We start from the raw sequence: 16,811 nt of genomic DNA, 5'->3' as shown, positions 1-16,811 counted from the left end.
GGACAGGGATAAAAAGCTAATTCCACATATCAAAGTATTGCTCTAGCCAGGCGTGATGGTGCAGATTTGTAATCCCCGTGCTTGGGAGGCAGAGACAGGAGGATTGCACAGTTTCAAAGCCAGCCTTGCTGGCTTAAGAGACCCTGTTTCCAAATAAAATATAAAATAGGTCTGGGAGTGTAGCCAGGGTTCCATGCCCAGTACCACCAAAAAAAAAAAAAGTATTGCTCTAATTACTATCATGAATATCATGAAGCTGGCTTAAAGAATATTACAGGGTATGGATGACACTTCTTTTCCTACTGCTATTTGATCTTACTACTTTTTATCATTCAGATATAAATTAAATGATAGTGCATAGAAATTAGTTTCAAATCCAACTTTTTAAATAAGATATTACTAGGAAATTATTACTAGTTAATTATTACTACTAAGTAAACTATATTACTAGTTTATTTCTTGGTAGTTAATATGTTATATTTTGGTTTAGAATTAACTTACAGTGAAATAAATAGGTAACTGGATTTGCCAGATTATTACTCGCTCTTCTTGACAATTTATATATACTTTTGTGAAAGTATATCTTTATAGACACCACTTTTATCCATTTTATGGGACTGACGCACTACCTACTGTGCTAACGAGGCACCTTCACTTTATCCATTTTAAAAAGAAAGGTGAACCCAGGCATAGTGGCACACACTCGTAATCCTAGTACTTGGGAAGCTGAAACAGGAGGGTTGTAGGTTCAAAGCGAGTCTTAGCAATTTAGTGAGACCCTGTTTCAAAATAAAGAATAAAAATAGGGCTGGGGGTGTAGCTTGGAGATAGAATGTTCCGGGGCTCAATCCCCAGTAACTCTTCGCTAAAAAAAAAAAGAAAAGAAAAATAAAGAAAGGAAAAAGCAAAAGGTAAGTAGAATAGCAGAGCCTATGAATGATTTCCTGACTTCCAGATAAATTTGATGATATATTTGTAACTAGATTTTAGAATTGTATGTGGAAAAATAACCACAGAGTTGTTAGACAACTCTGTTGCAATAGGATATTTGGTTGCCTACAGAGAGTGTAACTTTTATACAAATAAATAAAATTAGCTTTGTTTTTGTAGTAAATCTATAGTTTTTAACTTTTTAAAAAAATACATTATGTTAAGAAGACATGTAATAGGACTGAGTTTATACTTTTATGTCATGCCATTCATGTTCATACAGTTGCTTACAGACCATTCTTTTTCATCTCTATAAGGTTTTTAAATGTCCTCATGGAATTAGAATGCCTTATTTATTTGTAATATACTTTCATTGGTACCTTGTAATTATACATCATGATGTTATAAAAACATACATGCACATAGAAGTTGGTGTGTTTCCCTCTATATCTCTTTCATACTTCTACTTATTCTTGAGATTAATGTTGATGATTTCATATATGTGCATGAAGCATTTTTTGAACTGTTTACCCATCAAATCTCCCCCTTCCACTATTTTAATAGAATATCTCCTCATTTATCTAAGTCTCTTCTGTTTCTCAATTTCTCTGTAACTTCCATATATGAGAGAAAACATGTAACTTAACATTCTGAGACTGGTAACTCTAGACTGCATTATTTACTATGAATTAAGTTAATAGGAATATTGTTATATTTTATAAAATGCCCTTTATATTTATGTAGAAACATTATTGGTGTTATTTTAACAATCCTGGATTGTGAGACCTTTGAGTTGCCTTTGCTAGTCTAAAACTTTAAAACTATGTAATACTGTTTTTTATTGTTTAGGATACCCACTTGCTTATATATTTTTATTTGCTTATATATTTTATAACAAGGGCACTTAGAAGGAGAATTACATTGCACCTATTCTTTAACATTTGTGGTTCATGATGAGAATTAAAATTAGAGCAAATTTAGTGTAGCTAATCCTAATTTTTAGTATTAATAAAATATTCAAAAGTAGATAATACTCTTATTAAATAAATATAAGCAGTAATTTAGTAAATTTTAAGGTTGAGTTTTATAAAATATCTTAAAATATTAGAGGGCCAGAGTAGGCCAATTATTTCAGATTAAAATGTTGTTTTTTCCTTAACAGACCTTCCTGATGTAAATGATAAACAAAGCCAAGCCATAAACGATCTCCTAGAAGCCATATATCCAAGTGTGGACAAGCGAGAATATATTATTAAGCTAGAACCCATAGAAACTAATCAAAATGCAGTGTTTCAATATATTTCAAGAACTGATAATCCTACTGAAGTCACAGAGTCAAGCAGTACTCCTGAACAAACTGAAGCTCAAATACAAGAAACTAGCACAGAACAGTCTAAAACAGTACCGGCTACAGACACAGAGGTGGAGAGTACAGAGCCGCCTCCTGTAGAGATTGTTGCAGATGAAGTTGTACCTACATCTGAAGAACAACCCCAGGAATCACAGGCTGACTTGGAAACTTCAGACAATTCTGATTGTGGTCACCAGTTGATATGTTGTCTTTGTAGAAAAGAATTCAATTCTAGACGAGGTGTTCGTCGTCACATTCGAAAAGTGCACAAGAAAAAGATGGAAGAACTAAAAAAGTACATTGAGACACGAAAGAATCCAAACCAATCCTCTAAAGGACGCAGTAAGAATGTTCTAGTTTCATTAAGTAGGAGTTGTCCAGTATGTTGTAAATCATTTGCTACAAAAGCGAATGTAAGGAGGCATTTTGATGAAGTTCATAGAGGACTAAGGAGGGATTCAATTACTCCTGATATAGCAACAAAGCCTGGGCAACCTTTGTTCCTGGATTCTGTTTCTCCTAAAAAATCTTTTAAGACTCGAAAACAAAAGTCGTCTTCAAAGGCTGAATACAATTTAACTGCATGCAAATGCCTCCTTTGCAAGAGGAAATATAGTTCACAAATAATGCTTAAAAGACATATGCAAATTGTCCACAAGATAACTCTTTCTGGAACAAACTCTAAAAGAGAGAAAGGCCCTAATAATACTGCCAACAGTTCAGAAATAAAAGTTAAAGTTGAACCAGCAGATTCTGTAGAATCTTCCCCCCCTTCCATTACCCATTCTCCACAGAATGAATTAAAGGGAACAAATCATTCAAATGAAAAAAAGAACACACCGGCAGCACAGAAAAATAAAGTCAAACACGACTCTGAAAGCCCTAAATCAGCTAGTCCATCAGCTGCAGGTGGCCAGCAAAAAACCAGGAAACCAAAACTTTCAGCTGGCTTTGACTTTAAGCAGCTTTACTGTAAACTCTGTAAACGTCAGTTTACTTCTAAACAGAACTTGACTAAACACATCGAGTTGCACACAGATGGAAATAACATTTATGTTAAATTCTACAAGTGTCCTCTTTGCACTTATGAAACTCGTCGGAAACGTGATGTGATACGACATATAACTGTGGTTCATAAAAAGTCATCTCGCTATCTTGGGAAAATAACAGCCAGTTTAGAGATCAGAGCTATAAAAAAGCCTATTGATTTTGTTCTAAATAAAGTGGCGAAAAGAGGCCCTTCCAGGGACGAAGCAAAACATAGTGATTCAAAACACGATGGCACTTCTAACTCTCCTAGTAAAAAATATGAAGTAACTGACGTCGGTATTGAAGTGAAAGTCACAAAAAACTTTTCTCTTCACAGATGCAATAAATGTGGAAAGGCATTTGCCAAAAAGACGTATCTTGAACATCATAAGAAAACTCATAAGGCAAATGCTTCCACTTCACCTGAAGGAAACAAAACCAAAGGCCGAAGTACAAGATCTAAGGCTCTTGTCTGGTGAGGAACAGTTACAGAGTTTTGCTTTTTCCCCCCATCGAACTAAAAAAAAAATTCATTTGACCATAATTTATAGATGGTTCCATTTTAACACACATTTGCTTCCATATATAATACAGCAGTGGGAACTGCAAGAGTAATGTGCATATTACATTTACCTCTTCAGTGACCTTTTTTCCAGTGGCTCGGGAACAAAAGTTTACTTCAGAACTTACCTTCCACAGGACAGAGCAATATAGTTATGGGTAGATGGCAGAGGGTCAGTGCTTTTACTGTTGTAAAGTACTTATTTTCGCTTATGTTTACAATAGAAGTCTTCTGTTTAACTAACTTTGCACAGGTTGAATTTGACTCAGCGACTTAGTCTACTAATGCAGTGTAGGAAAGTGAATTATATTAGAATGAATTTGTGAAGGTGATGATTATAGGAAAAAATCTTTTGAGACACTGTAATTATTATAAAAATTAACCTGTGATGACTAAAGTGCTGCACTTAGAAAAAACATTTCCAAATTGAATTTAGAATGATTAGCATTTATTATTTACTTATAATAGAGCTTCCATGCAAAGGGGAGTTGGTTAATTTTTTTTCCCTTTTTCTTGAGAGTGAGTTATAATGACTTTAGTTTTTGTCTTTAGCAGAAAAAAAAAAATAGGTCCAGATACTTTTTATTTTTCATTTCTGTTTAAAAAACTTTTTGTTGATCATTTGGACAGTTAATTATTAAGTAGGGAAATATATATATATATATATATATATATACACACACACACACATACATACATACATACATACATACATACATATATGGTTGTGTGTTGCAGGAAAAGAAAAATGCCTATTTGGAAGAAAGAAAAATATTTTTTAAAAATGGTGTTGAAACAAATGTAGATTCCTAAAATGCAATATAAAATAAGAAATAGATTCCATATACTTGTTTTTGTAAGTCTCTATATTTTTAAAGCTTACTTTCAGTACCTGTGTTCCTTATCTTAAGGATTCTAAAGAAGTATTTGAGTATTAAATTAGTTTCAGAGTCAGGTTCTAAAGCAAAATACTTAGTTTGAGTGCCAAGTAGGTCAAATGTTATGATTAGATTATCACATTTTTTAAAAGTTTGTGTGGAAAACTTGATATGAAACCATCCTTTAGAAGTCATTTACTATTGTATAATTTTAAGACCAAGATTTTATTGGTAAACTCAAAAGTGTTCATTTATTCCTATTTCTCCTCAGATAACTTCAAGTGATGTACGAAAAAGGTTTGGAGTTCATTTTTGTGGAAAGACTTTAAATTGGTGTTAGAACCACTAAACGTCTTCACATGGTACTATGAGGAAAAAAAAAAAGAAAAACATTTTCATAAAATTTCAACTGTAACTGCTGTTTTCTGACTAAAATAATAACCTTCTACTTGTTTCTAAGGCAATGCCTATTCCAGCACTTTCAAGTAGCTGTGACATTACATACCGTCATCTCAGTCCATCTGCTAATCATCTTGACCTTGTGAATTTGGTCTACAGTTTCTACAAAAATGTTGAAAGTTTTGTTTTCCAAGTAATTTGTTGATTAAAGTGATCAACAACCTGAAGAATATGTCAGTTTTTAATTGGCAGAGACTTTATATTTTAGTGGTTTTAGTTTTGTTTCATTTTACTTGGCAAAATTTTCATCTGGATTGTACAGATATATGATTTTCTAGGGAGTATATATTAGGAACAAAAGACAAATTAGTATCAGCACATTATAAATATTTAGCCTACTAAACATTTGTAATTATTTTTACACCAATTTCTTTCTAACTTGTTCTCTAGCACTTAAATATTTGAAAGTTTTATTCTAAAATAATATACTTCAGGAAAATTCCAGCTCATTTTCATGCATGGATTATCACATGTTTTTCATTTGTAAGCATCTGAGATTTTTATGAAAATTAAACATTCCCCTATTTTTCTTTAAATTTTATACAAAGCACTTTAATGATAGATGCAACCTTATTTTTCAGTTTCTATTTTTTTTAAAGACCACACATTTGCTAATGTTGATATGGAGGTAGTAAATAGCTTACTGATATTTTGTGGATGCAGACAATCCATGCACAACCACTTCTTATAATACCAGTTTATTTCTTGTAAGTATTTCTAAAAAAGGAAGATTGGGGTATAAACCCTGTTTTTTTTTTTCTCCCAAGGGAAAAAAAAATTAAATGGCCACTTTAGATATTATTTCATTCCTGTTGTAAAATTTAGAAAATAATGAATTCTTGTCCATTTTTGTAATCAAGATTTTAGGAAAAGCAGAGTACATCTATCTTTATGAAAAATTGGGCAAGTTTTTATGTATCAATATTTTATACTTTTTAGGGAATATTTTATTTTTTAGTAATTTGTGTCAAATTATAACTTTAAAAGGTACAGCAGAGAATACACCATGTTTTTAATATAGGTTCACACCTGTACTTAGAAGGCACCCTGTCCATCTATATACTTTTTGTATAATATTTTAAAATGTTGAAGATCCACAAGGTCATAGTAAAATGCTTCTATAGCTAGAAAAACATTTACCCTCTCAGTGCTTTGCACTAAAATATACTGTGAAAGGAAACTAGAAAGACTGTAACTGTTGCTGGAAATGTTCTATATTAAATGTACATGCTCTTGTTGGAAAAATGTACTATATGTGATGGAAATAAACCAGACTCAAAGTTATTTCAGCTAAATGTGCTTCGACAAAGGTGCATTGGTTGAAACCTAAATGTTTTATTATCATATTTAAACTTACTCAGTGACTGTGAGCAGCTACACTTGAATTATATCTTTATAGTTATATTTTTAAGAAATAATTTTTCTTTAATTTAAAAACATTACTTTTCCACAGATGGAAAACTTGTACTTAGGTCTAATTTTAATGGTGAATAGCATAATATATTTAGGACTAAATGTGTAGGTGGTATTTCATTTATAAACAATCTTCAGTAGTTGCACATTATTAAAACTGTATGTTTTCCTTCTGCAAGGTGTTATCTTTTATGCATTCCTACACACAAGACATTTCAAAGATATTTTCCAGACAATAATTAGTGAAAAGATAGAAGGCTTCTTAAAAAGCTTGGGATAGCTCTTTGCTGCATCATCTTATCTTTTTTATAAGCTCTTCCCACTTTGCTTTACTTGTTAAATACTGTAGGAAGGAAAAAAAAAAAGGCCTAACATTGGAGGAGGGTTCCCTAGTTGCTGGAAGTCCCTTACTTTGCCCACCCGTTTCCTCAGGACCTTTCATAGTTTGTTTACTCTTTAATAATTTGGAACAGGAAGGAAAAAATAAAGGTTCCATAGACTGTCAAAAGATTTCATCTGGGTCATGTAGAAAAAAATAGCACCGTGCCAGGACTTGTCTATATTAGAAGGGCCTAGAGAGATTGGGAACATTTTTTCTTAATAGCCAAATTAATGGATCATGACAGATAACAGAAGCTATTATATAGGGACCAGTTTTAAAAGGTAGAACACACAGGTAGAAACTATTTGTTCTCCTATTCCTTTTCGATAATCATCTTTAGTATTTGGTTTTATTTTGATTCTTGAGCTCTGTCATTTTTGAGGCCCCAGTTTGAGGCTTTTGACAAAGAGCATAAATTTATGCCAGAAGCTTTCCTGTATATAGGTTATATTAACAGACTTTTGTTGTAGTGAGGAGTAATTAACTGGATAAAATGCCATCAGAAACTACTTATTTTATACTAAGATTTTTCTTGGCAATATTTTTTTTCTTTTGCTGCTATTTGACCAATTAATAGTTTTTCTATAACATTCAACTTCCTAAAGATGCCTTCCATTGCTAAGTGGTGTAGGAGTAGAAGTAGTAACAGGTATAGTTTGGTACTTCAACTTTTGAAGTTGAATCGTACAAGTGAGAGCTGAATGAGGCCTGGCTCACAGCGGGCAAGTCTTCATTAAAGCAGGCAGATGGCATTTGAATACAACAACCGTTTTTTGTTTTTTGGGGGGTTCATACCTCTTTTTCTCCCCATTTTGTTCCTTACTTCAAGAAGAAAAAAATGTACGTTGCGCATTTTAGCCTGGTTTGTATATGTGAACTAAGCTTTTTTGTTGAACACATTGCTTTTACTCCTGGAAAGTATGTTCACTTCTTTTAAAAAATACAAAGTGTATTTGCTTCATCAACAGTAGGCTGCTGTACTCAGTTTCCTTTAACACTATAGATGCAGTAGCAAAAGTGTTTTCGTTTTGCTAGGGCTTGAAGTTATGGGTAGAGAAAGAAGATTTTTTTCCTACAGATGTTAAGGCAAATGTGTGTGGAAGTAAGAACAAAAGTATTTCATTCACTGTTGTGGAGTTGTGAAAGATCTTTTCAAATAGCAGGACTCCTGGAAATGAGGATGAAAGCTACTAAAAGCTTAGCTTAGGGGCTAATCTTAGAAATTAGCTTTCCAGGTTTCTTGCAATGGCCCTAGAAAATACTCTAGATTCTTATTTTGGAGTTGTAGAAGCTACTGTAACCCATAGTCTACCAGGATTATGATTTAGCTGTCGTTTTCATAGTTTTCAAGCCAAGTCCTAAGATATATGCAACATGATGTTGGCTATGCTCTTAGACAAAATTCTTTTTGTACTCTATACTCTTCGTTTTCTTCTCTCTGACTTGAAGAGTTAAAAGGAATATAGTGGACAGTCTTAGGAGCACCCTTTAGTTTGGTTTCTAAATAATTAGGCATGTGGTAAAATACAGAATAAAGACATTTCATTTAACCTTACCTATAATTGGGATTTTTTTCACCTTTTGAAATTCATTTCTATTACCTCTTAAAATTTGTTTCTGTGTTTTCTGTGCTTACAACTTTTATCTTGACTTTTTCCTCTTGGCTAATAAGTAAAAGAGATTGTTGGTACCAAGATAAACTATTTTTTGAGGTTGGGAGTAAGGTAAGAGTGTGGAAAGTACAGCTCATTTTCTCCTGAATATTGCTCCATACTGTATTTGCGAGGAGTATTAATTTCAAGCTTCTTCATCTAATATTTTTGATACTACCACACTAGAAAAGCCGAGGTGAGAGGGAGGTACTTAACAAAGACCATAGGTGCATCTGGTTGGGAAAAAGCCCACAGGTGGAAGCTTTGCTGCTTGTGTCCATTCAGCTGAATGATTTATCAGAGCTAATTTCAGGATGATTCCATGGATAGGAGGGATTAGGTCCAGTATTCAAAACCCAAATTGCATTGGAAGCTATATGCACTTAAGGTTCATTTTGATGTAATAATTTCTTCTTTGAGATATTCAGTGAGGTACTCAGGCTCATGTAGCTAAACAGAGAGTTGATCCTATATCCTACAGTCTGTGCTCTTAGTGCAACATGACATTTGCACGGTTTACCATTTGCAAAGCACATTCACTACGTTGTCACCTTATTGGGAGCTTAATGTAGCGATCCGGAGCTAGATGAGTTGGGGAAATATTTGGATCTACAAATTGTTTTCTGTGTGTGACCTTGTGCGAGTTTACTTAAATATTTTGTGCTTTAGTGACCTCTCCTATAAAATGGGGATAATGATTCTTCATAGGTGTGTTCAGAGGATGTGATGAAAAAATATTTGTAAAGCACTTAACAGTGTCTGGCATGTTATAATAAATGTTAGAAGTTATTACTATAAGGACTGAGCATATTCAAATGTGAGATTTTATTATTACTAAAATTAAATTTAGATGGAAATTTCACTAGAAGAGAGAACTTTCTTGTTACCTATCATATTTTATCTACTGCTCTTATATTTAATTGGGATATTGAAGACAGACAACTATATTTTTATTTGCTACCAATTCTCTTCTAGTCAGATACTAGCTTACAATGCTTACAAATTTTTTAGTCTTAAAAAGGCATTAGGGATTCTTAAAAAAATTTGTTGTGGATTAGTCTTTATTTTTATGGCTCCTCCCCAGAACAACCCAATATCTGAAAATTCTCATTAGTTCTATCACACACAGATATTTTGGGTCATGTTAAAAATATTGACATTCAAAAAATATTGAGTAACGAAATATTTTTATAAAACAACTGGTAGATATTCAGTACTATTTGAAAGAAAACACTCAGTTATAGGAAGAATACATTCTTCAAGGAAGCATCATTTAGCTGAATCAGGAGTTTCTTTGGGATTGTCTTGAAGAGATAAAAAGGATGCTCATCAGAAGCCCTGCCCATGGTAGTCATTAGTGACAACAAATATCAACTACAACTCTACCACTGTTAAGTAATCTGCTGGGAGGCTTTGCCCACATATCTGAAGCTGGGTGTGGTGGCACAGTCTTGTAATCCCAGTACTTGCGAGTCTGAGACAGGAGGATCGCAGGTTAGCGGCCAGCCTCAGATACTTAGTGAAGCCCTCTGCAACTTAGACCCTGTTTCAAAATAAATAATAATAAAGAAAAATAGGGCTGGGGATGTAGCTCAGAGATAGAATATCTACCTGCAGGTTCAATCTCCAGTACCAACAACAACAAAGTAACTGAGTTGCTTCTTGGCTAGATAGGTGCTTTGGCACAAGTGAACTCAAAAGTTCTTGCGGTAACTGATAGTTTTATCTTGGATGAAGCATTAGGAAAGGAACACAGTGCTTACAAGTAGTTGAATTGCATAAACAAAGTTATATGGGAAAAAATGGACTTGTAGGAAAAGAATGTTTATGTTAATAATGTTTCCTTCAATTTTTGGTATAGAACTTGTTAGGAAGATATAAGCTAGAGAAGAGAAGCCGTGTTGTTTTCATGCCTTTTGCTTATTAGATATTTTGAGTTCCTTATGATGCATATTATGGGGCATTTGTATGTTTGAAAATTTCTGAGGATTCTCTTTTTTTGTATGGGCAGGGTTGGAGAAATAAGATAGGCTAAGGGGGCTCAAAAACACATTTAGTGAAATCTTATGAATCATTTTCAAGACTTAGATTCTCAGAGTGTACTTTTCATAAAACATCTTTATAATTTTCCAATTTGTCCTGTATTTGCCTGGCTGGACTTGTTAACTATGGTTTAATGTGATTCTAAGAGAACCGATTACCTTTTTTTTTTTTTTTGCCACAGAAATGGATTTATTTATCCATAAGAGGAAGGGAAAAAACAAAAGGTTTGTTTCCTGTAACTGCCCTGGAACTCTTTTTGATCTCTAATTTTTAAGGTTTAGGATACTTCTTAGAAAGTCCCTTTCTATAGACCCTTGACTAGGGCTGAGTACCACAGGGTCCAAACCACATATGCCACAGGGTGGAAGTGTGACCCATAGTGCTTGGATTTTTAGCCACCACCCAGCTTGCTTTGTCATCTAATTGCACGTGCGTGGGTTCATATGCACCCTAAAATATAAATATCATGTTACAGTTTTTTGTTGTTTCAAGAACAATATTTACTTGGTCTGTTGCTAGTGAGGAGAGGTTTATTAGAAGGCTTTATGTGGGTACAAAGCAATAGGCGGGCCTTATGGGAATCCAGGAGTAATTGTACAAATTGGCTTTACCATAGAGGTTTCACCTAGGTAGGTGTTAAAGAAACTAGGAAAAGTCAAAGGAACTCTGGTGTTGCCCTTTTAGCATTAGTATTGCTTCTCTGCTGCCATTAGCCCTTTTATAAACTCTGCTTTTACTTTAGAAAAACTACAAATTGTCCCATACTGTATCTTCTCAGTATGGTTGTAAGCTCTGCATTACTTCTGCTGCCTGGCTTCCCCATGCCATTCTGCTCTTTTCCTCTCCAAATAGCTTCAGTTTGCTCTTGTGAGGGAAAATCTGATTGGTTGAGGCCAGTGTCCATCATATGCTCGGCATCATTCTTGTTATTTTTTGGAGAAAGAATCATACAGTGGTGAAAGCATGGATTTTTAAGTCATGTAGACCTGAGTTAGAGGCCAGGCTTCTTTCTAGTGTTCAGTTTGGACAAGTTACATCCTCTTTCTAAACTTCAGTTTGCTTATCTATAAAATGATAACATTAGAACCTTATAGATGGGTTTGTTGTGCAAATTTGTAAAAGTTTAATGGGACATATATATTTATATATGCATATATATATATATATATATATAATGTACTTTGCATAATGCCTCATTCAAGTAAGGACTTAAATACTATTGTTGTAGTGACCACCGAACTTAGTATCAATTGGCTGCTGAGATATTTTCTGGTATTTAGTTATTGGTTATCTTGCTTTGCCATTTGATGTTCATTGCCTTTTTGTTGGCATTAGTCTAACCGTTTAAAGAAAAGTCAGATGTAATGTCCATGATAAAGCCAAAGTACATAGCAGTTTATTAAGTTAGAGAATATCATTATTTTTACGGACCTTTAGTCTGTGTTGGAGTTTGATGCCAATTTTGGCAGCAGCTTTCCAAGAATTTGCTAGCCTTTTGTTTCCTCATGATTAGTGTCTTATTGAATAATATGTAGTTTTGAATAGTGAAACTCAAGGCTCCTTCCCTCTCTTTCTCCTATCTTTTTTTAAATATAAACATGAGGCTGTGAGTACATGAACATATTTTTGAGCTTATAAGCAAATTATGTTTTTTCTTTGTGTACAAAGTGTATGTGTCATATGGCAGTGCTACAAGAATGTTCAAGAAAGGAAAGAAGGAAGACAGTTATCTCTTGGCTTTTATCATTAGCTTGCAGTCTGTTTCTGCTGTTACTTCTCCGTTACTTTGCCTTCTAATATGTAGAGCTTTTCTGCCTGAGCATTGCTCTTCATTTCTGTTTCTCATTTGGGTAGCTTTGGCTATTGTTTCTAAATAGCAGCGACAAGTTAAAGCTCATCGCAGTTCTGTGTGGACTGCATTATCTGTAGTTAATTTTACACTGTATGGGTAGATGCGTTTAGTGATTAAATAATTCTTTTTAGGATTAACCTGTGTTTAATTCATGCCTATTGAATGTGGTACAGCTCACCTCAGGAAATTAAATTTACCTCCTCTTTTCGATTTGTTCTTTCCTATGTGCTCCCTGTCTCAGTTATTCTTAACCTCTGTCCTCTCAGCTACCTAGGCCAGGAGAATCCTGGAAAATACCTTGACTTGTTTTCTTTTTGTTCTACCTGATCAGTGGTCTGTGCCTACCCGTTCTACCTCTGAATATGTTTGACATTTGCTTTCTCCTCGCCATTTCCGCCTGTAATTGTTTAGTACAGTTTCTTCTTACGTTCACCATTGTAATAGTCTCTTAACTGACCTCTTAGGCTGCTCCCAGAACTATGTTCCTAAATGAAAAATTTGTTGTTACTGTATGTTCATTGTTTGAGTAATTTACTTGTCCATCAAGTCTCAGCTTAAATGTTGCTTCTAAATAAAGATAATTTAAAGTATGTCTCCCTTGCAGTTCTGTGTCATTTCCCTTTCCTCCTGTCATTGAATGCTATTTGTAATTATGCTTATATTTGTGTATTGATTTATTTAATGTCTTTTTACTGAAGAGAATCATATAAGGGACTGTGGAGTTGTATGGACCCTATGCCTAGTACAAGTGCTTGAAATATAGTAATGCTTAAGAGCAATTTGTTGAATGAGTGGATAGATGATAACTTATGAAGGGAAGTCACAGGGTCCCAGAATCTTCCTAGATTCTCAATGGACCTTGAGCTGTAGGTCTAACCTTTTAAAAACAGTAATAGGATCTTCCTTCTGCCTTTTGCATTTATTGCCCTAAGGATGGGAATCAACAGTTCCATTACCCCCCACATTTACACTTCAGTGAAGGCTCTGTGGGCCCTGTTTCTAATCAGAAGATGGAACCAGGTTTGATCATGATTCACTCAGAGCAATTTAGCGTCACGCTTGTCCCTTGGAGACAATTGGCATTTCTGAGGAAATTCCAATTAAGTAACAGATCACAAGACTTTTCCGTCTAAATTATTTCTGTGCATTTTCTCATGAAAGCTTTTTGGGAAAGGTGGAACTTGAACTGGGGCTTGGAATAATTCTGTCTTGGCAGGAAGGAATTGTGTCCTCCTTTAGGTCAGAGGCTTCATATCAAATGGGGGGGGTTTTCAATGTTTAGTGTCTTATTCAGCATCTTGGAGATAATCCATTTAAATTGATATTTCTGGTGACAATAGCTTCTTAAGTTCTAACCAACTATTTCTAAACCAACTATTTCTATTTCTAAACCAACTATTGAATGGAAAACTTTTCTAAAAGATACTTTCCTTCCTTTATAAATGGAGTTTGTTCATTCAGAATTAACAAGAATGGGTTAAATTTGAAACAGAATGAGTCAATACAAGTGAATGTACACTTTAGTTAGTTACTTTTGATTTCTTAGTCCTTCTCTTTACTCATTTGTTCATCCATCTACATGTGAGTGAGCAACAACTTTATGCCACGATTACCAAGCTTCTAGGATTTGAAGAAGAATGACACTTGGTCACTCTCAAGAAGTATTTAGACTTTTTTCATGTCTTTCATCAGAGCTATGCATTCAGCTGTCTGTTTATTGGGTTTTTTATGATGTGAGTTTTTCTTAGTCATTATATCAAAAACTGAACTTATCTTCCCTTTAAATCTGTATGTCCACATATATTCACTTTGTTCCAAAGGTATACTGCCAGATTTTTAAAGCTAGAAATACAAGTCATCCTTGGGTTCTTCCTACTTCTAACATGTTTTATTGTTCCTTTAATCTGTTTCTACTTCCTTAGCATTTCTTGAATCTGCTCAGCTTTATCCTGAGCCTTGCCCCTTTTTTTAGTTTAGATCCCCTTTATCTCATATCTGCACTAGCATCAAGGTAATAGCCAACTGACCCGTCTGCCACTCTACCCCTCTTTGGTCCATTGCTCCATACTGAAGCCAGAGTGATTTTTGTAAAGTGCTCTGTCTTTGGCCAAGGCCCTGTTACTTCAACTTAGAATGTTCCTTGTATTACCATCTCTTCTCATTCAACACTCATTCTTAGAAGCCTTGTCTCTCTACAGCAGGAGCAGATACCCCTTCAGTGTGCTTATCTTACTCTCTACCTTCCCTTTATAGTAATTACTGCCATGTTTTGCAATTACTCATGTATTTGGGTCTCTTTAATTGGACTGCAAAGATCCTTGAAGGCAGTACCATGTCCATTCATCATTATGTCTGCACAGTGCCCAACACAGTACCTGCTACACAGTATGTGTCCATTAGCATTTGTGGAGAAAATGAGTTTTGGAGATTCTCAGTTTAGTGATCTGCAAAACTGCTCCAGAAACATGCAGAGATCATTCTTTGACAATTATTGAGAGAAGCATTACTAGTTTGTATTTATTCCTAACTTAATTTAGACTTTAAATACACATTTTCAGTACTTACATTATATGCTGATAGTGAAGTTCATGAAGTATTTTTTCACACTTTAGTTCTCATGTTTTTGACTTTTTAACTTTAGTGTTAATTGAATAGAGTATTTGCATTTGCCATTAGTATGAATCACATTGTCCTCTTGGATGACTCTTAAAATGTTAGTAAAAAAATCACAGCGTTGTGCTAGTGTACTTTGTATTTGTGATTTCAGATGTGTTTTGTTCTTTATTTTAAAGGACAGTTTGGAGTTGATTAACCTTCACTTTTTTTTTCTTTTCCTTTCCCTTTTCCTTTCCCTTTTTTTTTTTTTTTTTTTTGGTACCCAGGAGTTCTCTTAACTGAGCTACACTCTCAGCCGTATTTTATTTTTTGCTTTGAAACAGAGTCTCGCTGAGTTGCTAAGGTCCTCTCGAATCTGCGGATCCTCTTGTCTCAGCTTCCCAGGAACTGGGATTAGAGGCATATGCCACCATGACCAGCTTCCACTTTTCTTTAGGGGAGAGAGATTATAGGATCTTCTGTGAAGGACTTTATATAAATATACAAATTAACATTTGTCTTATTTTACAAAGTGGAGTGCTTGAAATATGAATATATAAAAATCTTATTTTCATTGTACTACAGGACTTTGGTATTTAAAGGAGTTCTGTACTTTGATAAAACCAAATTTTTTTTGGATTACTCTAGGGGTTGGTGTTTAAATAGGATACAAATTCAGATTACAAATAAATGAAAACATACAGATGCATAGATTACCTTCATATCTATCAGATTGCAGTTTCTGGCAGGAGGGACTAAGCTCTATTCAGATTGTGTTATGTCTTATCTGAAATGCTTGAGGCCTGAAGTATTTCATATTTTAGAGTGTTTCTTTCAGATTTTGGAATATTTACATAAAGAGAGGGGATAAGACCCAAGTATAAGCATGAAGGCAATTTATGTTTTATATATAACTTATATCCATAGTCTGAAAATAGTTTTACACAATATTTTAGTGTTCCTGCATTTGACTGCAACCCTTGGCATGAGGTCAGGTGTGGAATTCTCCACTCGTGCCATCACATCATACTCAGGAAGATTTGGACTTCGGAGCATTTCTGATTTTGGATGAGGAGTGTATTGATTAGGGTACCTGTATTTTATGCCAGTTATCTAGTTGATTTCATGGATTAGCCAGAACTACTTGATTAACCCACAGAATCGAAAACCTGTAGCACATAGAGATTATATGGAAAATCTTCTTAAAATGCAAATTTTGGCTTAGTAGGTCTGGCATTGGATCTGAGATTTCCAGTCCTAACAAGTTTTAGTGTGCTTGCTGCTGGCCTGTGGTCCACACTTTGAGTGATAAAGCTATAAGAAATATCACGCTATATTTTTTAAGATTGCCTTTTAAAAGTATGGTATATTTGTACCTACTCCTGTTTATTTCATAAGATATAAATCTCTTGGGTTTTACATCCAGTCTAAAACTGTTTGTCTTGGCTATTTCCTTTCATTAAATTTCAGTACACGGAGGATGAACCTATAGCCTCCTTTTTCCCCATGAGCATTAGATGTATAATAAATGTGAATCTGGAAGTAATTTCTCATTTTTTACCCTCCTTTCAGCTGTAATTCTTTTAGGTCAATAAAGACAACTATAGGTAGAGCAGGTCATTCAGGCACCCTATTGCTCTTAAAAATTAAACTTGAGCCTCAGAA

General features: G+C 34.3%; 1 protein-coding gene across 1 annotated transcript in view; it reads left to right on the top strand.

Annotated features, from left to right (window-relative positions):
- The window catches only part of ZNF800 (zinc finger protein 800), a gene marked incomplete at both ends in the record, with an annotated part of 46,296 nt that overhangs the window by 16,633 nt on the left and 12,852 nt on the right, over positions 1 to 16,811 (top strand). Inside the window, one exon of the mRNA XM_080700966.1 lies at positions 2,093 to 3,785. Within this exon, the coding sequence (XP_080557092.1) occupies positions 2,093 to 3,785 (1,693 nt within the window). The remainder of the gene's footprint in view (positions 1 to 2,092; positions 3,786 to 16,811) is intronic.

Source organism: Muscardinus avellanarius (genome assembly GCF_963383645.1).
Source record: "Muscardinus avellanarius genome assembly, chromosome: 9".
In the NCBI taxonomy this organism is placed as follows: Eukaryota; Metazoa; Chordata; class Mammalia; order Rodentia; family Gliridae; genus Muscardinus; species Muscardinus avellanarius.
This window is presented reverse-complemented; position numbering and strand designations above follow the sequence as displayed.